This window comes from Chenopodium album, chromosome 21 (assembly GCF_948465745.1).
Source record: "Chenopodium album chromosome 21, dcCheAlbu1.1, whole genome shotgun sequence".
In the NCBI taxonomy this organism is placed as follows: Eukaryota; Viridiplantae; Streptophyta; class Magnoliopsida; order Caryophyllales; family Amaranthaceae; genus Chenopodium; species Chenopodium album.
The window spans coordinates 26,816,587-26,842,871 of NC_137854.1; the positions used below are offsets into that span (position 1 = coordinate 26,816,587).

The following is a 26,285-nucleotide window of genomic DNA, read 5'->3' on the forward strand; positions in this document are numbered from 1 at the left end:
TCCGCCACTAGCCACATGTCATCTTATTTAATCTTTCTACTAGGAGCCGATACTTAGCAGCCTACAAATAAGGAAATGACCATTCAAAGGATTCAAAGGATTAATTAAATAAAATGAAATTTGATTTCACTTACGCAAAATAAAGAAATGAGCTGAAAAACGAAATATGCATGGTCAAAGATATCAAAGAATATTTAATAGAATCATAGCTCATCAACCAAAGATTTAATTGATCCAATCAAAAAGTCAACCAAATCAATCCAAGATCATTTGAGATTAAACCCCTCAACCAATTTAGGAAATAGATAAATCAAAGCTAATTCAAGAAAGAAATCATTTGATTGACGAAATCTTATCCACACTACGGTCCAAACTAAGTTTTGACAGTACAGACTCAACTGCACCTTTGTGAGTAAGGTGACTGCCCTTCTAAACCTTAATGAGTTTGGCAACTTCCATTTGAAGCTCAGGCCAAATACGTAAAGAATGCACAATCACGTCCCATGATTTAAGGAGTGAATCAAGGAAATATCAAGCAACTATATTAATATTTCCTAATAGATGAAGATGTCAATCAATATTATCTACATTACCAAAATAATTAAGATTTTTTAGTAATTAACTTTGTTATATTTACAAGTCAGTATAAATAGGATACTTTTTGTAATATAATTCATTCGAACATTATCTAATACAATTTTCAACACTTTAATATTGTAGAAACCTGATTGTGTCTCCACAAAAACTAAACCCAGTGATGAATATCTTTCACATCATTGATTATCAAACAAAGAGAAATGTGAAAGAGTCTCGTGATTCCTCTGTATTTAAATAAATTACTTTCTTATGTTTTCGAAAATATTTCTTTTCGTACCCTGTTTATGACAAAATATCTAGTCCAGTTTTGTTTGGTCCATAATACGGGTCCAATAATGGTGTAGTTGGATGGGGATTGAAAAGGTCTTTCCAACGATATATTATAAGCCCAATTCCGATGAATAATAAGGAAGTTATGGCCAAAATACTAAATTGGGCCCATTAATTATTATTCCTAAAGTCATTAGGATTTACTTATCTTCTAGAATTATCTAGAAAGTTCTTCTAAGTTCTAAAGAAATTAGGATTAATAATTCTAATTATATTTTATCTGATTTAGAAAACATAAAGATTTTTATTTGGAATAAAATAAGCCTATTGTACGGACTCTAATTACCCAAGCCTATTGTACGGGCTCTAAAACAAGCCTATTGTACGGACTCTAATCTAATTTTAATTAATGATAAATACGGTCTCTAATTACCTAATTATATTGGAAAACGAACTCCGTACGGGAAATTTTATCGTACGACACCATCACGCTGCAACAAGCCTATTGCGTCGCGACAAGCCTGTCATTGCGATAGGATTGTCGCTGTACGACAAAGCTATCGCGTCGCGATAGAAGAAATTTGACTCCCGATTAAAATTCGACTCTTTTCTGATCGTTTTCGGACGATTTTTCTCTATAAGTAGGGTCGTTATTCCCCGTTTTCGAGCAACCAACAATCAACAAGCTTGATAACCATCTATCTTCTTTCTAAGCAAAGCTTATTCATTCTTTCTCTATATCTTGATTTCTAAGCCTAGCTTTTTCAAAAAACATCGTACCTTATTCACAAGACTTAGACACCCCTAACCAAGCTCGAAGTTGCCTTCGCCCTAGACGCTAAAGGTTGATAATTTCTTAGGGTTTGGTCCCAAATCCCTATTTCAATTATTTAAATTAATTGTTTCATTTAATATTTTATTGAAGTTTACTAACGTGTCCATTCTTTTGATAGAAAGAGATACAAGGCAACAAAGTGAGTAATTCAATTGCCTTATTTATTTTAGAAAGCATGCTTAGATTTTATGAATTCTTAGTATCATGTTAGGATATCTTTATTGCTTTCTAGTATCATGTTTAGGTTGCTTCTTATCTCTTATGTCATGTTATGACTAAAGCTTTGATCTGTAATGTTTAGTAACGTGCTAGGATTTGTTATTAGTCATGTTAGTATCATGCCTTGGATCTTGCTAATATTTTTAGTATGCTTTACTGAGATAATGAGGATGATTGTTGTGTCAATAATATTATAGTGTTGCTTGATATCATCTATTATTGTTATTGCTTGAGCACGCCTTTTATGCAGGTTTAAAGGGAATTTGTCCTTGAAATCGCGCTTAATAAGATAACTAATAATTTGATTTTTGGCTAATATGATTTTAATTTAAGTGATCACGAATTATAGATTTATTTGTCCATTGATAATTAACCAACATATAGATTAAACAAGTTTAGGGCTAACCTAATGATTATATGTTAGTCGAAAAGCGCACATGGATATGAGAAGAATAAAGTAGAGGCCTATTTTAGGGTAGGTTCAATCTCGTTTAGGTTGGATTCGTACCTTCATCCCTGAATATCCAGCCATAGTTCCATACCACTATGGAGTTAGTGATCTCTAGGATTGTGAAGGGGTGTAACCTTCACCCTGTGAACGGTTTAACAAGTTCCTAAAATTTGGTGGCGACTCTTTTGCTTTAGCTTCCTTCCCTGGACGCCACCATGCTTAAGTGCATGATCACAATTAGGTTCAAGTTTGGGATGCTTGAAATATTCCCTATATTTTTTGGCCACTCCACTAGGGAGGATTTCTATTTTAATTCCTAAAATTTATTTTGGCAACAATTTAGAATGAGTGGATGAGACTCGAAAAGTTCATGTACGTAATTTTTATTAACATTGTGGTATAAGCATAAAAAGGTCCGCATTTGATAAACTATTACACAACACCTAATTGCCTTGATTAAAACGAAAATCTTTTTGTATTTTTTTAACATGGGAACGCATATACCCAAAGACATTGCAAAATTGAACCAGCAAACCATCCAACATGAAATAAACGATCCCCCCTCAAGCATGATGAGGCAACATGGCCAATCAAAAACAAAGAATCCATGGGAAAGGGGAAATAGAAGTTCAATCTAATAATACCAATATAAGTCCAACAGGGCATTGCTAGGAGGGAAGCAAGAAGAGATATTACCGGGTGCAGGTCGATATAATACTCACAAAAGAGCCAATATAACCTTTCAAACAAGCACAATTCCTTCAAAGCAATGTCGTATAGCCTAATGCGAGCTATAGTGGATCAAAACTTCGCGATTCAAATGCCTTGGGACATACGCTCCGATGAAAGGCCTAGCAAGTAAAACAAAAGAAGGAAAATAGAAAAATCTATACACAAAAGAAAGTCAGTAACTTCAAGAACAAATAAATATAATAAAAAGAAAGCAGGAAGGAAAAGAAAGAAAGAAAAACTTTTCTAAAGAATGAAAATCATGGGAATCAGGTAGCATAAACCATGGAAAAGATAGCATGAGTAAATTAGAAGTAGAGAATCATTAGCCAGCAATTGAGGCATGATCAACAGAAACAACCAACGACATAAAGCATCAATAGACAAACTTCAACAAGAAGTCGACATCAACGGCACAGACCGACAGAGAAGCATGAAACAACAACCATCATCACTAATAAAGAAAAGAGACGAAGAGTGAACCATAGAAGCAAAGGAGGATAGGTAAAGCTCACAACACCAAAAAATAAACCCCTAAGCCTCAAATGAACTACCCCCCTTACTCAAAACCTAACATTCAATAGGCATAAAAACAACACCAAAGAAAACAACCAAGTAGGGGGGTATCTAAGACGGAATCACTCGGCACTATGGTAAGGGGTAGAATGGGTACTCCCCTCACCGGTCTCCAAAATGACATGATTAGAGCTAGCTAAATCGCCCACCTCCACGGGAGCCTTACCCTACAATCTACCCAATCTCCTCACCTTATCCTCCTCAAAAAAATGAGACCAATCATCCAGGATTTGCTCACCCGACAATCCCCACCTAACAAATGTCTCAAGGTTAGGAAAAGGTAAAGGGTTCGAAGGGTCATAAGTGAAATCACACCTGCCAGATTTCTTATAGTCATAAGTGGCCGGGGAGGTGCCCAATATAGCACAAGGAGGGACATGAGGACCTTCCCAATAAGGGTAACAAAGGCGAGGTCCTTTGGAGGGGTCTAAGGGTTCCCATTGAGGGATATGTCCTTGTTGGATCAAGAGGTACAAGTAGTTCAAGTATGGTTCAATCTCCCCGCTCCTAACATGTAAATCATACACTTCACAAGCATGATAGTCATAGTCAAGAACAAAGTCATGCCCCAAAGGCATAGAAGACAAGTGGCTCACAGGCTTAGAAGACAAAACACTAACAATAAAAGCAATATTGGCATATAAAGTAGATAGCTCAAGTGAAGAAGAAGAAGTAGAAGAAGCGATAGGAGTACCTCCCCGCTCAATCGGGGGCAAAGTTACGTTGGAAATTCGCCAAAGGGGCATCATCGGAGTTGGCATGTGACCGATTAGTCTTCCTTCGAAGAGAAGGATCAATGCTACACTTTGGGGGCCACCAAGTAAGAGTATTGTTCTTCTTCCTTATCCTTTGAGTGGTTTCCTTACTTGGGATCAAGCACCAATCCGCAACACGATTGACTTTCCATATGAAAAGATCGGGCTTCTTTGTTCGCTCAAGAAATTTTTGATTGACGAGTGCGTAGATGTTGAGGGAGTGTGAAGGAGACTTTTCCCGTGCACTAGACGAAAATATGAATTGGCCACTGGTTCAAAACCCCCCTATGCCACCGGTTTTGAACCGGTGGCCATTTGGGGGGTGGCAATAATCTTATTAAAAAGCCACCGGTTCAAAACCGGTGGCAAAAACAAACATTAACCGGTGCCAATAATGCTTCCCGCAATTTTTTTAAATGGTATTAACAAGAATTGCCACCGGTTAACCGGTGGCAATAATGCCCATAAAAAACAATTTTTTTTTTTTTTTTTTTTTTTTTTTTTTTTTTTTTGCATTTATTTCACTTAAATTGTAGCAGAAACTATATATATATATATATATATATATATATATATATATATATATATATATATATATATATATGTAAAATACATAAAAACACATATATATTCATCAGTATCTAGTAATTGTACACTTTTTAAGAGTGAAAAAACTAAATTAATAACCACAACTAAATTACTCATACAACAATTCCAATTTAAAAGAACAAAATTAATCAAATCACACAAAACTAAAATTCCAACATTAAAATCAAAAAAAAAAAAATTTACAATAAAAAACCAAAAAAAAAATTACAACATTAAAATTAAAAAACAACCCATATAACACTTAAATCAATAATCCTGCATCTTTATTCTTCGATTTAACATCTACATCTAAATCAGTATACCTGCATCAAACAAAAAAAAATCGATTAAATAAAAAAAATAAGCTGCGAAAAAAAAAATAAAAACCAGCACAATATGCATGGTACCTATAAATCGATTAAATAAACCCAGAAAAAAGACACAAAAATATAAACAAACCCCAGAAATTAAACAAAAACCCAGAAAAAATAACCCAGAAAAATAAAGAAAAAAAAACCCAGAAAAAAAATTAAACAAAGTTCCCAGAAATTAGTGAAAACCCGAGAATTAAATCGAACTCACAAAAAAAATCGAATTGATTTTCAAAACGAGAATTAAAAAAAAAATGAGAATCAAATCGAACTCAAAAAAACAAATTGATTTTCACGAACTCAAAAAAAAAACCCATAATTAAATCGAATAGGACCCAGAAGGAGATCGACTTAGAATTGATTAAAATCAACTAAAAAACGAATTAAAATCGATGAAAACACTCAAAAAATCCAAAATTGACTAATTAACCCAGGAAAATCAATAGCTAGTAATGAAACAAAAACCCAGAAGAAAACCCAGAAAAATAAATTAAACAAAAATAAAAACAAAATCCCAAAAATAAGTTAAGAAAACCGAGGAAGAAACCAAGAAATTGATTCACGAACTTAAAAAACAAAAACCCAGAATTAATTGATTAAAATCAAGTAAAAACCAAATTAAAATCGATTAAGAAACTCAAACAATTCCAAAAACGATTAATTAAACCCAGAAAATCAATCAATTAAACCCAATAAAATCCGATTAATTAACCAAGAAAAATCGATTAATTAAACACAAACCTCGTGCCGCTCTTCGTGGTGCATGTCTTCGTGGTAATCTTCGTGGTGGTCTTGGTGATGATGGAAATGAAATAGAAGAGAAGAGGGAGAAGGAGACGAAGGAGGAGATCGAAGAAGGAGATGAGAAGGAGAAGGAGGAGATCGAAGAAGCTGATGAATTCAAAGAGAAAGAAGAGAGGGGAGGGTAGGAGAGAGAAAGAGGAGAGGGGAGAGCAGGAGAGAGAAAGAACGGATGAGGGGAAATGAGGTAGCTAGGGTTTGGGGTTTATAAGGAGGGCGTTTTTTTTTTAAATTGATTATTGCCATAGGTTCAAACCGGTGGCCATTACCATTTATGCCACCGGTTCGGTTTGAACCGATGGTAATGTGAATTAGCCTATCCCGCCCATTTTTTCAGCCACCGGTTTTCAAAAACCGGTGGCCATAGAGCGGTGCCTTTTTGTATTTTTGTACTAGTGGTGGGTACTCTATGAGTGAAAGGTCACCAAGAAATGTCTTGTAAGAATCATCTAGGCACATGGCAAGAATTGAGATCATGCCCCCGAGTTGAATGCTCCCCGAGAGCGAAACACCATCTCTAACATCAAGCAAACGGTTTATCAAATGTTGAGTGAAGTCTACCAGTTCAAATTCTCCTTGGTCATGGCTAGCCATCCATAGCCAAAACAACACTTCACGAGAAATAGCACCCAAAGAGTCCTTGGAACAAAGAGCATATGTGAGGATGCGATTGAAGTAGCGCATGGCCGGATGAACAACAGAAGCGACCTTAAAAGTTTGTGGCTCATAGTTTTCTTCCTTGGAGATGCTACTCCACCACTTTTTCTCATCATATTGATAATTGTCACTCATCTTGACATTGGCCGGGTACATATAGTAATCTTCATCCGCGCCGGAAAAAAATCGAAAGAAAGCACCAAGTTGAGATTCCAAAATTCGACGGTCATTATTGAAGAATGTCAAGACCCTCGAATCATCATCATCATCATTGTGCTCCTGTACCGCTTCGAGAGAGGAAAGAAATCCAAAGGTCACAAGAACATATGAGGGAGATTTAAGATCCAAGAAGTCTAAATGTTGGGGTTTGGTGAGTCCGACTCACCGCGGAAACAACCCCGACCCGAGGAACCACTCGCAATTAATAAAATCATAAAGCATAAATAAATAACCACAAGAAAGGAGAACGAATCTTACCCTCGAAGCGAGCTTCGCCCTTACAAAACCGGGCTCTTACTTGAAAGCCACGAGCACCGCAAGCGCCGTGCCTCCGACAGTATCCACCCACAAAGGACGAACACAACTTTAAGGTTCGCTACCTTGGAGTTAGCAAGGTCCGACCAAAACCCGAGTGTTATATGAGTTTAAGAGTTTTCCCAAAATTATGGAATGCTCTTTCTAACTCCCACTCAAGCACTTTACTCCAAATCCCAAGGTTGGTATTTATAGAGGAAAGTATGAGTGGGAATTTCTATCCCATCAATGTGAGATCATGAAATACCACAAATTAATTTAAAGCTAAATTAAATTAAAAATGCAAATAAATAACAAATCTACAAGTGGCGTTACCATGTGAGATGGGTCGGTGAGGACCACATGGAGAGTAGGGGACCATACTTGCTCCCCACTCAATACTCTCCTTGTGCCACATGTCCTCCCCCACTTGCTCCCATATTCCCATGCTTCCCCTAATTAACGGCCCAATGGCCCGAGCCTAGCCACGAGCCTAGCTCGAGCCCGGCCCGAGCCCAGCCCACGCCCAGCCCTGCACCAAGCTGTGGGCTGCTGCTGTGCGCGCAAGCCACGCACTTGGTGCGGGCTTGCTGCTGCTGTGTTAGCGAGCCTAGCCGCGGCAGCTAGCTGCTGCACGCACCACGTGCTGCGGCTGCTAGCTGCTGCTGGCCGTGGCTGCTAGCATGGTGCGCTAGCACGCACCTAGCCAGCCATGCTAGGATTGGCTTGGTGCTTGCTAGCCACCTTTGCTAGGACATTTTTGCCCCTAGCATTCGGATGCTCGGGGCACTCCGATGCTAGGGGTATTTTAGGAATATGGTCGATTTATTAATATTTTTGCGCATCTCGTCTTTTATTATTTTGACTCGACTTCCGACGATCGGTTTTGACGCTCCATGCTCGAATTACCGACGTCTAAATATTTGACACTCGGGCGACGAATTAATTTCTTCTGAATTAATTTGTCGAGTCAGTTCATATATTTTTCTTGGGTGTGACCCGAAGGGTTCAGTCAAGATTAAGTTGTAATATTAATTATATTAATATTACTGATCGAAAGCGGCCTCCACCCAGGCATTCCGATCACTTGACCTTGCTGAATATATTAGCTTTCTAATAATTCTGAACCCGCTATCAGAATAATACACTTGTTCGAAGGACACCATTCCTTTCAATCTCCCACTTGTCCTTCCGGACAAGTGTGCATTTAGTGTATAGCCCTTATCCTATGTCTCTTCATGTCTCTTCAAGAACTACAAAGTAAGATTACTCGTCATCTCTGTTACGTCCAGAAGTGTTTCTCGAAATCCGAGTTTGACTGTCAATAAGCAGATGATTTCCAAAATCCATCTGAGCACGGCCATGCATTTTCACAGTCTCACTCTTTGAGAGGCCTTGTAAACAACAAGACATGTTCCCTATTGTTAGTAGGGGGACATTTTCAGTCTTGTAATGTAGCTTCTCTTACTAAGAAGACTCACCCGCCTGATATCTGTCTTTATAATCCCTAGTTACGGCAGACGTTTGGCGGATACCAAAGCGGACTAGTACTTAAACAAGAGATCTCCCACTACTCATGGTCAAAGGAAAAGAGTTCCGATAGTAATAATGAGAAAATACTTATGACAATTTTTAAATCTCTTAAAGTATCCTCATAGGTCGATCCAGTATGGTTCTAAACCAATACCTGTGCAAATGATTTATATACTCATAGCACAACAAACGATGCTATAAATCATACTACACGCTAATCTCTGATGGTCATCAATCGTCCACAAAATATGACCTTGATTAGGGATAATTTTTGATTAAAATATTCAATGTTCACTTAATAGGTGTTTCTTTATCCAAGCCATTGACTTGATACCCTATTTTGAATATTTATGAAAATCGAATGGACTCATTATTTAATTCTAAACCACAATTAAATAGAGACGGAGTGATTTAAATTGCATGAAAATTTTAATTACTCCAAAACTGAATGGTTCATCATGGTGCTTTACATAAACACTGTCCAAAATTTGATTAAGACACTATAATATGGAATTCAAAGCCAGTTCACGACATGCTTGATTCCCAGTGCCTCAATGTGTTTGTTGTGCTTCACTTGAGACAAAGGTTTAGTAAATGAATCGGCTACATTGTCATCCGTTCCAACTTTGCAAATTCTGATTTCACCCTCTGATTTCCATTCTCGAATCATATGAAATTGCCTCTGGACATGTTTGACCTTCTGATGTTCTCGTGGCTCTCTAGCCTGAGCAATAGATCCATTGTTGTCACAATAGAGGTCTATTGGACCCTTGATGGAGGGTACAACACCAAGTTCATCAATGAACTTGCGAATCCAAACTGCCTCCTTGGCTGCCTCAGATGCTGCCAAGTACTCGGCTTCAGTTGTAGAATCAGCGGTTATGCTTTGCTTTGCACTCTTCCAACTAAACGCTCCTCCATTGAGACATAATATGTATCCTGATTGTGACTTGAAGTTGTCTTTGTCTGTCTGGAAGCTTGCGTCGGTATATCCCTCAACAACCAATGTTTAATCTTTACCACCATAGACCAGAAATTTATCCTTGTTCCTTTTCAGGTACTTTAGAATATTCTTGGCCGCAGTCCAATGTGCCTCTCCTGGGTCTGATTGGTATCAGCTCGTAGCACTCAAGGCATACGATACATCCGGCTTAGTACATATCATGGCATACATGATCGATCCAATAAGCGAAGCATATGGAATATGACTCATCCTTTCTCGCTCATCAGGTGTCTTTGGACACTGCTTCCTGCTTAAGGTTATGCCATGTAACATGGGTAGGTGCCCTCTCTTAGCTTCTTCCATTTGGAATCAAGCCAGTACCTTATCGATGTAAGTACTTTGACTCATTCCTATCATCCTTTTTGATCTATCCCTATAGATCTTGATGCTTAATATGTACTGAGCCTCTCCCAAGTCTTTCATTGAAAAACATTTCCCGAGCCAAGCCTTTACAGACTCTAGCAATGGAATGCTATTTCCAATGAGCAAAATGTCATCGACATATAAGACTAGGAAGGCGATGTCACTCCCACTGACCTACTTGTAGACACAAGACTCATCTGGATTCTTGATAAAACCAAACTTACTGATGGCTTCATCAAATCGCAGATTCTAACTTCTGCTTGCTTTCTTTAATCCGTAAATGGACTTCTTAAGCTTGCATACCTTCTTAGGATTGTTCTGGTCGACAAAACCTTCAGGCTATGTCATATACACATTTTCTTCCAAAATCCCATTGAGGAAGGCGGTTTTGACGTCTATTTGCCATATTTCATAATTGTAATATGCAGCAATCGCTAGAAGAATTCGAACGGACTTAAGCATAGCAACTGGAGAAAAGGTTTCATCATAATCAACGCCGTGAATTTGCCTGTAACCTTTTGCTACCAGCCTTGCTTTGTAAATAAATACATTTCCATCTTTGTCGGTTTTCATTTTGAAAATCCAATTACATCCGATAGGTGTGTAACTTACGGGTAAATCAACCAAGTCCCATACTTGATTTTCAAACATGGAGTCCATTTCGGATTTCATGGCCTCTTGCCATTTTGCAGAGTCGGGGCTCGTCATAGCTTGCTTGTAGGTTGCCGGCTCATCTCCATCCACTACTAGGATGTCCTGATCTTCTGTTAATACAATACCGAGATATCTGTCAGGTTGAGATCTTGGCCGAGTTGACCTATGTAGGGTAATGGACTGAGCATTTGCATTGTCGGTTTGACTTTACATATTTTGACTTTGACCAATGTCAACAGCTGCTTTGTAAGCACTTTGATGGTCAACTAGTCCTTGTTGCTCGTCCTCTCGAACGTCGTTGAGTTCGATTTTCCTCCCACTTGGCATTTTGGAGAGATGCTCCTTCTCCAAAAAGACACCATCACGAGCAAGAAACGCTTTGTTCTCGGATTTGTTGTAGAAGTAACACCCTTTGGTTTCTTTTGGATAACCCACAAAGTAAACCTTGTCAGATTTTGGATGAAGTTTGTCAGAAATGAGTTTTTGGACATATGCTTCGCATCCCCAAATCTTGAGAAAAGATAACCTTGGCGGTTTATTTGTCCATCATTCATATGGAGTCTTTTCCACTGCCTTTGATGGAGCACGATTCAGTGTGAGTGCCGCAGTTAAAAGTGCATGTCCCTAGAAAGAGATTGGAAGTTCACTAAGACCCATAGTCGATCGGACCATGTCTAACAGGGTTAGATTCCTCCTTTCAGATACTCCATTCCATTGAGGAGTTCCCGGAGGTGTCAACTCTGAAAGTATTCCATGTTCTTTCAGATGGTCATCGAACTCTTGGCTCAAATATTCGCCACCTCGATCCGATCGAAGCGCTTTGATTTTCTTGCCGAGTTGGTTTTCAACTTCTTTCTGAAATTCTTTGAATTTATCAAACGATTCAGATTTGTGCGACATTAGATAGACATAACCATATCTACTAAAGTCGTCCGTGAAGGTTATGAAATACCGATAACCACTCCTTGCGGGTGTACTCATTGGTCCACATACATCGGTGTGTATTAGTCCCAACAAGTCACCGGCCCTTTCTCCTAACTTGGAGAATGGTTGCTTTATCATCTTGCCTAATAAACATCCTTCGCAATTCTCAAAGGATTTTAAATCAAATGAGTCAAGAATACCTTCTTGTAGAAGTTTCTTGATGCGTTTGATGTTAATGGGGCCAAGGCGACAATGCCACAAGTAAGTTTGACTAGACTGTGTAGTCTTAGCTTTCTTTGCAGGATTATTAACGTTATAAATTTCTCTGTCTAGTGATAACACATAAAGACCATTTTCTGAATGTGCCGTACCATATAAAACATTATCGAGATAAAATGAACATAGTTGGTCTTTAACTCGAAATTCAAAACCTTTGGCGTCCAACGCCGAAATTGAAATGATGTATTTGGTAATGTTGGGAACACAATAAACATTGTCAAGTTCCAAAACTAGCCCCGTGGGCAAAGATAAACTAAGAGATCCTACGGATATAGCACCAATCCTTGCTCCATTTCCTACCCGGAGCTCGATCTCTCCCTTCGCTAGCCTCCTAGTGTTCCTTAGTGCTTGTGAATTTGAACAAAGGTGTGAGCCACATCCGGTATCTAATACCCATGAAGCCGAGCTAGTGAAGTTAAAGTCTATAACGTAAATACCTGATGTAGAAGCAACGGTTCCGTTCTTCTTATCTTCCTTGAATTTGAGGCAGTCCCTCTTCCAATGTCCCTTCTTCTTGCAATAGAAGCATTCGGAATCAGACTTAGAAGATGCTACCTTTTTCTCCTTGTTGTCTTTGGTAGCTTTCGGCTTAGGCGGAAAATTCTTCTTTCCTTTCCCCTTGAAGCCCTTCTTCCTTTTGCCAGCCCTTTTGAACGGCTTGCCCTTCTTAATCATGAGAATATCATGCTTTCCCTCATCCTTGAGCGTCTGCTCAGCTTGCTTCAACATCCCAAGAAGCTCGGTGAGGGTTTTCTCCATGCTATGCATGTTGTAGTTCATCTTGAACTGGTCATAGCCTTTGTGATGGGAATGGAGAATGATGTTAAAAGCCATTTCAGTTGAATACCCCGCATCAAGCCTTCCCATGTTCTCAAATAATCCGATCATTTTGAGCACATGTGGGCTGACTGGCTCTCCTTTCTTGAGCTTAATCTCAAGGATCTACTTGTGGGTTTCAAGCCTTTCAGTTCGAGCCTATTCTTGAAACATATTCTGTAACTCAGATATGATCTCATACGTCGATTCCTTCTCGAAGAAGGTTTTTTGAAGTTCAAGAGACATAGTGGCTAGCATTACGCACTTGACATCCCGATCGGCTACTTGCCATCAGTTAAGGGCCGCTTGAGTTACCTCCTCATTGGGTGCCTCGGGAATTTCCTCATCAAGCACATACTCTTTCTGTTCTTGCATAAGAACGATGCGCAAATTCCTTTGCCAATCAAGGAAATTGGTACCACTCAACTTCTCCTTGTCGAGAATTGAGCGTAATGAAAACTGGTTGTTTGAGGTTGAAGACATGATTCTAAAATTGAAAGAATTTAAATGAAAAACCATTCAAAATTTATTTAAATAAGATTGAATCTTATTCATGCAAATGTTCAATACTTATTTAACGTCTTATTTACACGTGAAAATTGTCCCTATTTTGTGAAAATAAGGCGATTCCAAGATCCGAAGAAACAAAGAGTGGTTAAGCATGCTTTGGCTTGTCTTAAACACTCAATCTTCTAGGTTAAGCATTGCCTTGCTAATGGCTCTAAGCCACTCTTGGTTAGACAATCGTCACATCTAATGCATCTTTGACGATGTATCTCTTTTGCCACGGTATGTGAGGACTCCTCACTCATACCGATGAGTTGAACCAAAACCAACATGCACACCCGGTGTTCCTTACGCGCCTTGGAGAAGTAATGGCACCTCGCTTTGGCGTAGCCTACCATCATCCTCGTCCGGTCAATAAGTGTCGTTTTGGAAAGGCAATTTTGACTCAATATTATAAGGGACCTAGGATTTCTATGTTGGTTGATTTAAGTGAACTTAACTAATCATCTCAACATCAAGAAAACCTAAACATGCATCTAACGAATAATTCACATATATGTAAGCATAAAATATAAAGCGAAATTATAGATGCATATTGGCAACTAGCATGACCCCTTGAAATCTTCATATCTTCAAAAGGTCTTCATTTGCAATTCAAGGCTTTGTCTTCAAAGATACGCCGTCTTCAAGACTTAAACAAACTATGCAAATACTAGAGTCTACGACTAGAAATAATCTAAATATTAAAGTACAAAAATACTTAACGGTGCGTAGACCGTATTTAGATTTACAAAAATACATACGGCACGTAGTCTGTATTTTCTATCATAGTCGGGTCCCACTAGTTGCCATTTCATAAAACCTTTGAGAAAGAATATACATTCCATTCATCCATTCACTATTTGTGAATTGCCCATGCAATTTACAAAAACAAAACAAGTAAAATGCATTTAAACAACGCGCGCACTAGTAACTAATCTAGGTGGTTAATCCGATTAACACGCCTAATTAAAACTAGTAAAAGTTGTTTAACCGATTATGTAATTGACGTCATTAATAATTGAAGCTCCCACTAAATTCCGCATTTCCCTTAATTAATCTAATTAATTAAGTCGGTAGCACCCAAACTTGTCAAAATGAAATTTTGCCAATGCCGCTCAAAACCGAGGCCTAGCCTCCCAAAATTTTAATTTAAATAAACAAAATTAATTAAAATAAATAAAACGGAAAAATAAATAACATTAAGTCTATTACGGCTAGTCACCTCACCGCACCAAGCATACGCACACACCAAGAAAACGCACACACGGCCCACGGCACGCGGCCACAAGCTGCTGCCACGGCACGCCCGCGCGTGGCTGGTGCAGCCCGCGTGCTGCTACCGCGCGTGTGCTGCTGCCGTGCGTGTGGCCGCACGCAAGGCGGGACAACCACCTTGGCAGCCAAATGCGGGCTGCTGTGCAGCCCGGCTCGCCAAGGTGGTTCTTTGCCTCGTTTTGCGTGCCACGGCCTCGGGATTTGATCCACTTTCGTGAGACAAAAGTAATTAATTCTAAATTAATTTTAGAACTAATTTAGTGAGCAAAATGAAATTTTAAACAAGTCTAACTTAATAAAATTTTCAAAGTGCAAATAACCAAAATAATTCCAAGAACCATTCTTAATTAAATTGGTTTAGCTTGGTGCAAAATTAAATTGAGGCAATATCTCACTTTCAATTAAATCAATTTATAATATAAACTTGAGAATTTGACAAAATAAGGGGAAGTTGGAAAAATATGAACTTTAATGTTCAAATGAAAATTCTAACATCTAAATTTTGTGAATCCTTGGGGTTCGGTGAGTCCGACTCACCGCAGAAACAACCCCGACCCGAGGAACCACTCGCAATTAATAAAATCATAAAGCATATATAAATAATCACAAGAAAGGAGAACAAATCTTACCCTCCAAGCGAGCTTCGCCCTTACAAAACCGGGCTCTTACTTGAAAACCACGAGCACCGCAAGCGCCGTGCCTCCGACGGTATCCACCCACAAAGGACGAACACAACTTTAAGGTCTGCTACCTTAGAGTTAGCAAGGTCTGACCAAAACCCGAGTTTTATATGAGTTTAAGAGTTTTCCCAAAATTATGGAATGCTCTTTCTAACTCCCACTCAAGCACTTTACTCCAAATCCCAAGGTTGGTATTTATAGAGGAAAGTATGAGTGGGAATTTCTATTCCATCAATGTGGGATCATGAAATTCCACAAATTAATTTAAAGCTAAATTAAATTAAAATTGCAAACTAATAATAAATCTACAAGTGGCATTACCATGTGAGATGGGTTAGTGAGGACCACATGGAGAGTAGGGGATCATACTTGCTCCCCACTCAATACTCTCCTTGTGCCACATGTCCTCACCCACTTGCTCCCATATTCCCATGCTTCCCCTAATTAACGGCCCTATGACCCGAGCCTAGCCACGAGCCCAGCCCGAGCCCTGGCCCGCACCAAGCTGCGGGCTGCGGCTGTTAGCTGCTGCTGGCTGTGGCTGCTAGCATGGTGCGCTAGCACGCACCTAGCCAGCCATGCTAGGCTCGGCTTGGTGCTTGCTAGCCACCTTTGGTAGGACATTTTTGATCCTAGCATTCGGATGCTCGGGGCACTCCGATGCTAGGGGTATTTAGGGAATATGGTCGATTTATTATTATTTTTGCGCATCTCGTCTTTTATTATTTTGACTCGACTTCCGACGATCGGTTTCGACGCTCCAAGCTCGAATTACCGACGTCTAAATATTTAACACTCGGGCGACGAATTAATTTCTTCCGAATTAATTTGTCGAGTCAGTTCATATATTTTTCTTGGGTGTGACCCGAAGGGTTCAGTCAAGATTAAGCTGTAATATTAATTATATTAATATTACTGATCGGAAGCGGCCTCCACCCAGGCATTCCGATCACTTGACCTTGCTGAATATATTAGCTTTCTAATAATTCTGAACCCGCTATCAAAATAATACACTTGTTCGAAGGACACCATTCCTTTCACTAAAAGCCCCAAATTTTTGCCAAGAAGTCGGACATCTTTGTCAATACTAAGCATTGTAGTTGTTTCTTGATTAAAAAATCGTGTAGACTTAAGCTTCTTCTTCGATAATTGAATGAACCTCACCCAATGGAGTTTCTTTGAAAATTCGATTCCATACGTTGCAACTACACCGGGAGGAGGAGGGACAACATGATGGGATTCACTAGTGCTAGGCCTAGCTCTTTTCTTACGACACAAAGGGGCCATCTACAAGAACAAAGTTCAAGCATAAGCAATTCACCATGAATTTGGTTCATATACAAGTGCACAAGGAATAAAAGAAATCACCACCAAATTAAAATAGAGAATTGCTAAAGAAATTTCCAGCACAAAGATAATCCCAACTTGAATGAATCAAGGACTTGTTACAAAGATCTAATGCCATGAATATAGTAAAAACATAAAATTTACAATTTGAATAAGGAAGCAACTAATTACAAATCAAAGGCAAAAGTCCAATGAAATCATACCTCAATGATGCTTAAAAACACTTGAAATTGAAATAAAAGAATGAAACGAACTAATAATTAGAACACCAAATTGCAAGCTCCAAGTCCAAATTACAAAACCCCTAAATTTGAATTTTAAACTTGCGGTTTTTTTTTTTTAAAAAAAAAAGATCGAAAATCTGCAAATTTGAAAAGGAAACTTGCGAATTTTTTTTGCTATAATTTTCTGTTGAAGGAGGCGGAAGGATTAGGAAGGTGGAAAGAAAAATAAAATGAAATGAAAAAGGAAGAAGAGAAGAGGAGTGATGTTGAGGAAGTCGGAGAGAGGAAAAGAAAATGAAGTGAGGGAAGCAGGGTGGCCCAAAATGAAAGAAAAGGGGAAAAAGGCTGCCCTGCTGTGCCTGCGCGCAGAACCACGCGTGCGCACGCACAGCAGGGTGCGTGGGTGTGGTGCGTGTGTGAGGCAAATTGCGGAGGTGCTGTGTAGCTACTACAGTGTTGGAGAGGGGGGGTTACTGCAGGTGTGCGTGAATTGTTGGAAAGGGTGAATTGGTAGGCTGATTGGTGGTCTTTGCGGGAGCAGGGGAAAATGGTGCAAAATGGTGGCAATGCTGCTCAGGTTGTTGTGCTCCTGCTTTGTGTGGCTGATGGTGTTTAAGTGAGCAGGGGAGTGTGGTGTTGTTTTTGGTGTGGTGGAATGTAAGGGATGTGGGGTAACAGATAATGGTGGGAGAGTGTAGTGTTGTGAGTATGTGAGATGTGAGTGGATTGCGATGCTCTCAATGACGCTCTCGAGCGTCATGCTTGAGTGATGCCCACGAGTAGGACGGACCAAAATTCACTAAATAAAAATACAAAACTTGTTCATGATCAAAGTCCATGAGAGCGCAACCACGAGAGCGTCCCTGTTCCACCTTCACTACTTCGTTAGAACTCAATTTCAACCTCTCCGAACTTCCAAATGACATCAAAATTGTTGGAAAACAAAATCCAAAAGATCCAAAAGTACCTAAAATCAAAGGAAACAAAGAAAAACAAGAAAAATCCTGAAAATATAAAGGAAATAAAAGTAGGGAAAATTTAAAAGAAATAAAAGGGTTAGAAAACCGGGTTTCCTCCCGGGTAGCGCTTTTGTTTATCGTTGTTAGCTTGACGCTCTTCGAACTAAATCAAGGAGGATCAAATTGATGATGTACATCAAAAAGTGGATATGTGACTGGCTTATCAATGGAATTCCCTTCATAATAAGGCTTGTGACGGTGACCATTAACTTTGAACGGGAGATACTCATCATTAACGTTCTCGAAAGAACCATAGGGAAACACTCTTGTGATAATGAATGGACCACTCCATCGCGATTGAAGCTTGCGTGGGAAAAGCTTCAAACGAGAGTTGTAGAGGAGAACCTTTTGGCCTTCAATGAATTCCTTTTTGACAATTTGAGCATCATGCCAAGCTTTGGTCCTTGCCTTGTACATGCTTGCACTATCATAGGCATTCATCCTTAACTCTTCTAAATCATGTAGCTTAAGAAGTCGTTGCTCACCAGCACTATGGAGGTCAAAGTTGATTTGCTTGATAGCCCAATGAGTTTGATGCTCCATCTTAACGGATAAGTGGCAATTTTTTCCCATAAACAAGCTTGTAGGGAGTAGTTCCTATTGGAGTCTTGAAAGCGGTCCTATACACCCATAAGGAGTTAATGAGCTTCGATGACCAATCTTTCCTTTTTCTAGCCATCGTCTTCTCCAAGATCACTTTGAGCTCCCTATTGGTGATATCCGCTTGACCACTCGTTTGAGGGTGGTAAGCGAGCCCTCGCTTTTGAGATACTCTATATCTATAAAGAAGCTTAACAATGGTGTGATGCTTGAAATGTGACCCCCCATCACTAATTATGGCCTTTGGAACACCAAATTTCGGAAAAGTTACCTTCTTAAAAAGATTAACAACCACCTTAGACATTTGTAGGGGAGGTCACGGCCTCCGCCCACTTAGAGACAAAGTCAACGGCAACCAAAATATATTTGTTTCCATGTGAAGAAATGAAAGGGCCCATGAAATCTATAACCCACACATCAAAAATTTCAAGTTCAAGGATGGGGTTTGCGGCATTTCATCCTTCCTTGAAATAATCCCCATCCGTTGACATCTATCACAAGTCATGACAAATATCCAAGCATCCTTGAATAGAGAAGGCCAAAAGAGCATAGATTGTAGAACCTTGGAGGCCAAATTTTGAGCACTCATATGCCCACAACAAGGAGAAGAGTGGCACATATGGAGAACACTTTGAACCTCGTCGTTGGGGACACATCTCCTCAACAAACTATCGACCCCTCTCTTCAACAAAATAGGATCATCTCAAATGTATCTCTTAACCTCATGCTTGAGTCTTCGACGTTGTTGTGAAGTGAAATCCGGAGGTATGTGTAGGGAATATATCAAGCATCATAACCCCAATCTTGAACCCCACTGTGATCATACACTAAAGTATGGTGGCATCCAAAGGGAAAGAAAAGAGAGCAAAAGAGTCGCCAACAAGTTTTAGGAACTTGTAAACCAATCACGAGGTGAAGGTTTCACCTCTTAAACGATCCAGGAGATCGTCAACTCCATAAGGTCTTGAACCAAATAGGGTTCGGGGATGAGGGTACGAATCCAATCTACAAAAGAAAGGACTCGCCCTATAAAATGGGCCTCTACTTTATTCTACTCGTATTCATGTGCGTTTTTCGACTAACATGCAAACATTAGGTTAACCCTAAACTTGTTTATCTATGTTGGTTGAATATTAATGCACAAATAAAGCTATTATTGGTGAACACTTGAATTAAAATCACATTAGCCTAAACCAAATTATTGATTATCTTATTAAGCGTGATTTCAAGTACAAATTCCCTTTAACAAACATAAAAGGCGTGATCAAGCAATAACAATAATATAAATCAAGCAACATAATAATAATAAAGACCATGATAATAATAACAATAAAAATCATGTTAAGAATAAAGCTTAAATATAATAGCAAGATCCTAGGCATGATACTAACAAGATTAATAACAAATCCTAGCATGTCACTAAACAATAAAGATCAAAGCTTTATACCTAACATGGTACTAACATAATATTAGAAAGAATAAAAGGCACCCTAAACATGATACTAGAAAGCAATAATAACATCCTAACATGATACTGGGAATTAATCAATAATAAACATGCTTTCTATATTGAAAGAGAGTAATAAGATTACATACTTTGATGCCTCATACCTCTTTCTAATAACAAAATACACGCGTTAGTAAAATTCATTGAAAATAATAAAAAATTAAAGAATTAAATAATATGGTTGAAAGAAAGAGTTAAAAAGTTTAGACTGGATTTGGGACCAAACCCTTAGAAAAGTATAAACCTTTCACGTCTAGGGCGAAGGCAACTTCGAACTTGGCTAGGTGTGTCTAGATCTTGTTAGTGCGGAATTGTGTTTGTGAAAAGCTAGTTTAGAAAGAGAGATAGAAAGAATCAAGTAATTCTTGATGAGAGTTGATGATTGACAAAAGGGGAGATATGACCTCTATTTATAGGAAAAAAGAGGGTCGAAGAATTAAGAAAAGAATCCAAATTCGAATCGAAATAAAACTCGTGGACAGCAGTTTTTGCGGATTTTGTTTTTATCATATCTTTTGATCCAGAAGTCCAAATAAGGCTAATAATATGTAGTTGGAAATATTTTGAAATATACTTTCCAACCCAATTAAAATCAGATTAAAATCATTTTTAGATAAAAATATATGGCCGAAATAGTAGGACGGTATCAGTTTTTGATAGAGTTGCGTATTTCTTTCATATCTTTTTCATTATAGATCGGAATTAATATTATAATATATCATTTGAAAGATAATTTCAAGATCTATCCAACCACATAAAATTGGATAATAAGTATGAGGCACAAAAATATAATCTGACTGTCTTTGAATATATTTAAATCCGAATAGAATTAGGACTTTAAAAAAGGAAAGTTTATATTTCAATCAAATTCCTTAATCTTATCTTTTTAAAAAAGGATAATTAAGATCTTTTAGAAACTTATAAAAGATTCTAATCAATCCTTATTAGTTTAGGAATAGGATCAAACCTTTGGACCCTCCACATGATCATTGGGTCGTAGGTAAAATCCGGTTTGGGCCTAGTTTAGTATTTTGGCCATAACTTCCTCATTATTCATCGGAATTGGGCTTATAATATATCGTTGGAAAGGTCTTTTCAAGCCCCATCCAACTACATTAATATTGAACCCTTTTCATTGACAAAACTAAACTGGATTGGACGTTTTTATAAAATAGAATGGGTTTTCGAAAACAGATAAAAAAGAATTTTCAATAAAACTAAACCGCAACACTTGACTTTCCACACTTTCACTTCATTCGATTATGGTTCGACGCGAAAGGTATTCATCACTGGGTTTGGTTTTGGGGAGACACAAATGGGTGTCTACAGAAGCCCCCACTTTGACTGAGTTTGGAGAAACTTATGTTTCGAAAACAAAAGTCAAAGTATCGATAGGGACGGAGAATGATTCAGAACGTTCTGCAATCCTAAATCATTCTTATAACACCAATACCTGCAAAATAGCGTTAGTTAAACAGATAAAAAGAGTTAAAAAACGCGTATCTTGCACCGTCGAGCACATGTCTCTGGGGTAACCGTTTTGTTGTTGCATTTTATTGTTTGTGACAACCTCCACAGTATCTCGTGAACTCCATCATTGAAGGTAACATTACGTCGTCATCTTCAATATTTTTGGTGACAATCCTCCACAGTATCTCGGGAACATCGTCGAAAATGACCGTACATCGTCATTCTCAGGATTGTGGCAGTACGTCGCCACGGCATTACGTCACCATTATAGACAATCTCTTCTTTATCTCGAGAGATCGTCGAAGGTGACCATACTTCGTCATCTTGAGTTTTTCATGACAAATCTCCACATCCTAGGGAACGCTGTCTATCTGCTACATCTCGAACTTTTCCTTGAATCATGGTGAAAACCTTCCCAATCATAGCGAAATGTCGTCGAAGACCACCTTATCACGAACCGCTCTTCTGAAATCTAGGTGACAACCTCAACAATCTTAGCTAATGTCGTCGAAGACCGCCCATCTCATGCTATCTTCTCAAATCTGAATGACAACCTCCACAATCTTAGCGAACGTTGTCAAAGACGGCTCATCTCGTGCCATCTTCTCAAATCTTGTGATATCTTCCATGGTCTTAGCGAAAACTACCAAAACCGCTTCATCTTGAATCGCTCTTCTCAAATCTAATAATAACCTCCCCAATCATAGTGAAAGCTATTGAAGGTCGCTTCATCTCAAACCGTCCTTCTCAAATCCAAGTAATAGACTCTTTTAAATCTTAAAGCCCCCTGTTGAAGGCTTCATCATCTCGAATCTTAAAATCTTCTTCCATCCTAGGAAATCTTTGTGAACCGTTGTTTCGGTGCTTACGATGAGCCAATACTTAGGTGCTTTAAGCTAAGTGAGACGATCTTTTGTCAGGTCGATCACTCATTGCGATTGTAATCGAGCTGACTACTTAATCATGTCAAATTGCTTATAGGGGCTAGCTAGCGTACAAAGGAACCCGAAAGTTTTGTATGAGGTCTATATGACCACGTCATGAAGCCACATGACCTGTCGCCGCTCTGGCGCATGCAAGAACCTTCTGTCGCCGCGATATCGTTTTGTCGCCAGGCGACAACCTTGTTGTTTGGCGACAGATTTCTTTTCCATTTCTACTGCTGCTGCTGTTCATTGCCCGGTTTCGCTCCGAACTTTCAATTTGGTCATTTCCTTACAACCGAATCTGCTCAAATCTTTTGCAGATTAAAGCTCGTCATCTCTAATTAACTGATCCATATAATTTTTGCTCAAACTCCTCTTATCTTGGAAAAATCTCATATATTTATATTCATAGTTTTTTTCGAAAAATCCGGAAATATTCTTGCTCGCTAGAATGTACCTGTATTTATATCTTGGACTATAGGACTTTGCTCATCTTTTATTATCTAAGACCTAAGACCTAATATGTTGCTCGACTCGCTAGAATGTTGACCTAAGACCTAATATGTTGCTCGACTCGTTGCAATGCTATGACTCGACTCAAAGCGTTTGACACATGTGTTAGACTTCACTCGATGTGATTTGACACGATATGACTCAATGTACATGACTTGTGTGTAATGTGCGACTCGAAAATGCAAAAAAGAAAAAAATTTCCGTCATGTTTGTGGAGGGTACTGACTTTCTCCCGAAAAAGAAAGACGCGAAAAAGAATCGAAGTGTTTGATGGTGCATGTTGAATGAGCTTAATCAAGTATATACATTTGATACTATCTCTCAAAGTTCAAGGTTTAATTCATCATAGACAATCTTAGTTGAAAGTATTTAGGTAACCTAGGCGCGGAGGCTTAGTACTTCATACTTGGTGATGCAATGATGATTTGATGAGTGGTGAGTGAGCATGCTTCAACGTTTTGTTAAGATTTCATGACCAAGGGTTCCTAAAGGAAGTATCTTTTGGTCATGTATCTATGCAATGTGTGAAAGTGACACTAAAGTTAGGCTGCAAAGGCTAACAGTGTGGAAAATTATTATTTGATAAGAGTCAGATAATGGTGACTCTTAGGCTAGGTAGGCTAATGATGTAAGTATCAAGCCCCCAAGTCTAGGTCTAAGTTAATAGGGATGAGCATTGGAGATCCCTTGATATGATCATGGTGTAAGTGTAACGGCCACACCTCATTGTGAGGTTGCCTACGTATCCGTTAGGAATCAGGCCAACGTAGCTCTAGCCAAACCTTGCACAAGTGTGTGTATACCTCAAAAAGGTCTTTTTAAGGGTTGTAACGTGATTAGGCTAAAGGTTACAGAAGAAGGGGATAAAGGCTCAAGACCCTAAATAAGCCCCCAAGGTGTGCAACCTTGCTTTTGAATCTTTGTATTTTTACGCTTGAGGCTTTCTCGCTTTTGAGCTCTCTTTCTTTTTTTTTTTGTTAATTTTTGCTCTATCTTTTTATTTTGCTTTTGCATTTTTATTTTTGAATCTTTTTTGTAAGTGTGGGCAATCTCGATCATGCGGTTTATCACTCACTTGGCATTCATGTTTCTAAGGCACGGTACTGAGCACTCGATAAGAGACGCAATCTGAGACGTGTTCTTATCAAAGATATTTTCATATCAAAGACATTGGAACACTTGCCTTTTTGTACACTTTTATTTATTTTTTATTTTTATTTTATTCTTTTGAATCGCTCAAGCTTTTGTATTTTGAAAATTGCATAAGTTACACGCCATCCTATCCTAGGGTTAGGTAGATATGGGTTGAAAAATGAATGGTCTATCGTTAGACGAGGCTCAAAGTGGTGTATCAAAAAAAGATTATATATTTGAAGGGTGAAGATGATATGACATGGCTACAAGGGGTGCCTCTAATCATTAGTATACTTTGTGCTTAATGATCATATGCAAGAAATAAAATGCTCGTTTTATTAAAAGGAAAAAGGAAAAAAACCTATGGAATAAATCTAAGGAAGACAAAGGGTGCCTATGCTAGACTTATGGGGGAAAGGTTTGAAAAAAAGAAGAAGAAAGCATGAAATCTTGGTGTGAAGCTTGCCTTGTATTTTGTCTCATCATTAATTTTTGGAAATTTTGATTTTTACCACCTTCAAATAACGACTTGATTGAATTTACCACCTCCAAAAAAAAAAGATTTACTTTACCACCTCATAAAAAAATAAAACATCAGTTTTACCACCAATCACCTCCAACTAACGGATTCCGTCCATAAATCCGTTAGTGGGGCCTACCTTGCACACGTGTCGCCATATTATTGGGTAAGTTTTAGAAAAAAATAAAAAAAACAAAAAATAAATAAAAAAATAAAAAAATCCCAATCCATGCTGCATGCCACCGTCGAGACCCCCACCGCCGGACCGACTACGACCAGCCCCACCACCTGACTGCTACGACCAGCCCCCACCACCTAACCTCTACCAGCCCCCACCACCTAACCGCTATGACCAACCCCACCACCTAATAGACCACCGCACCGCACCGCACAGCCACCGAATTGATTTCGACCCCCTTTCCACCAATTTCCGACCTCAAAACCCTAGGCACCACCTAATCACTCACTACTAAAATTCGGGCGAATCGCGACCGTTTTTCTACGACCGTCATCAAAACGGTCGCAAAAATTGATATTTGCGACCGTTTTTAAAGCGGTCGCAAATTTGCGACCGTTTTTATAGCGGTCGCAAATTTGCGACCGTTTTTATAGCGGTCGCAAATTTGCGACCGTTTTTGGGCTATAAAACGGTCGCAAAGGTACTTAAATATATTTAAAAAATAAAATTCATGTGAAAATTTATTCAAAATTAAATTAATTCTGTTACGACCGTTAGTAGCGGTCGCAAAATGCTTTAATTACGACTGTTTGAGAAACGGTCGCAACATTACGACCGCCATAACGGTCGCAAAAGTGCTTTTTCAAATTAAAAAAAAAGGGTATAAAACAAGATCACCCAAACCCTAAGTCATAAGCCGTCCTCTGCTCCTAAGTCCTAACGCATCCTCTATCCTTTCTCTCTCCTCACACATCCTCTTCTCCTCTCTTTTTCTCACACCCTTCTTCTGTCTCTCTCTTCTCTTTCCTCTTTCCACCTCCCAGTGAACGGCGGCCCTCTTCTCACTCATCCTCTTCTCCTCATCTTTTTTCTCTTTCTCTCACATCTCCTCTCTTCACCAACCCGAAATAGAGCAGCCACCGTTACAAGTAAAGCCCACCGTTAAAAACAACACACGAACTTTGGTGTTTATGGTCAAATTCGACCTCAAAAATTTCAGATCTGGAGTTTTCTTGGTCGAATTTGACCATATTCACCTAAAGACGAAGATATATAATGAAAGGTATGTTTAATTTTCTGAAAATTTTGTTTATTTTCGAATTTTGTGGTTGAATTCGTTTTCCGTTCGAATTTCAATGTCTGTTTGATTTTGTTATCGATTTTTGTTTGCGTTTCTGTTCGAATTCCTTAGATTTTGGTTTTATTTCGAGTTTTTGTTAATTCTGTTCGAATTTGTTCTTTGTTTGTTCGAATTTCATAGATTTTTGGTTTGATTTTGAGCTTGAACTTCTCGAATTTAGGTTCGATTTATGAGGGTTTTATTTCGTTATTGTTTGATTTTTTTGTCGAATTTTTTGTTCGGAATTGTGGGTTTAATTGTTGTGGGTTTATTTTTTTGGGTATAATTA

The 26,285-nt window shown here is 38.6% G+C and overlaps 1 protein-coding gene across 1 annotated transcript; it reads right to left on the reverse strand.

Moving 5' to 3' along the window:
- Positions 1-18,136: 18,136 nt before the first annotated feature.
- LOC145600579 (uncharacterized) lies at positions 18,137-18,571 on the reverse strand. The gene has a single exon (XM_081656464.1). It carries the CDS (start codon positions 18,569-18,571, stop codon positions 18,137-18,139), a length of 435 nt encoding a protein of 144 aa, XP_081512590.1.
- Between the last annotated feature and the right edge of the window lie 7,714 nt (positions 18,572-26,285).

Coding starts and splice junctions, on each gene's coding strand:
- LOC145600579 (XM_081656464.1), bottom strand. CDS start 18,571: ATGGAGCATCAAACTCATTGGGCTATCAAGCAAATCAACTTTGACCTC.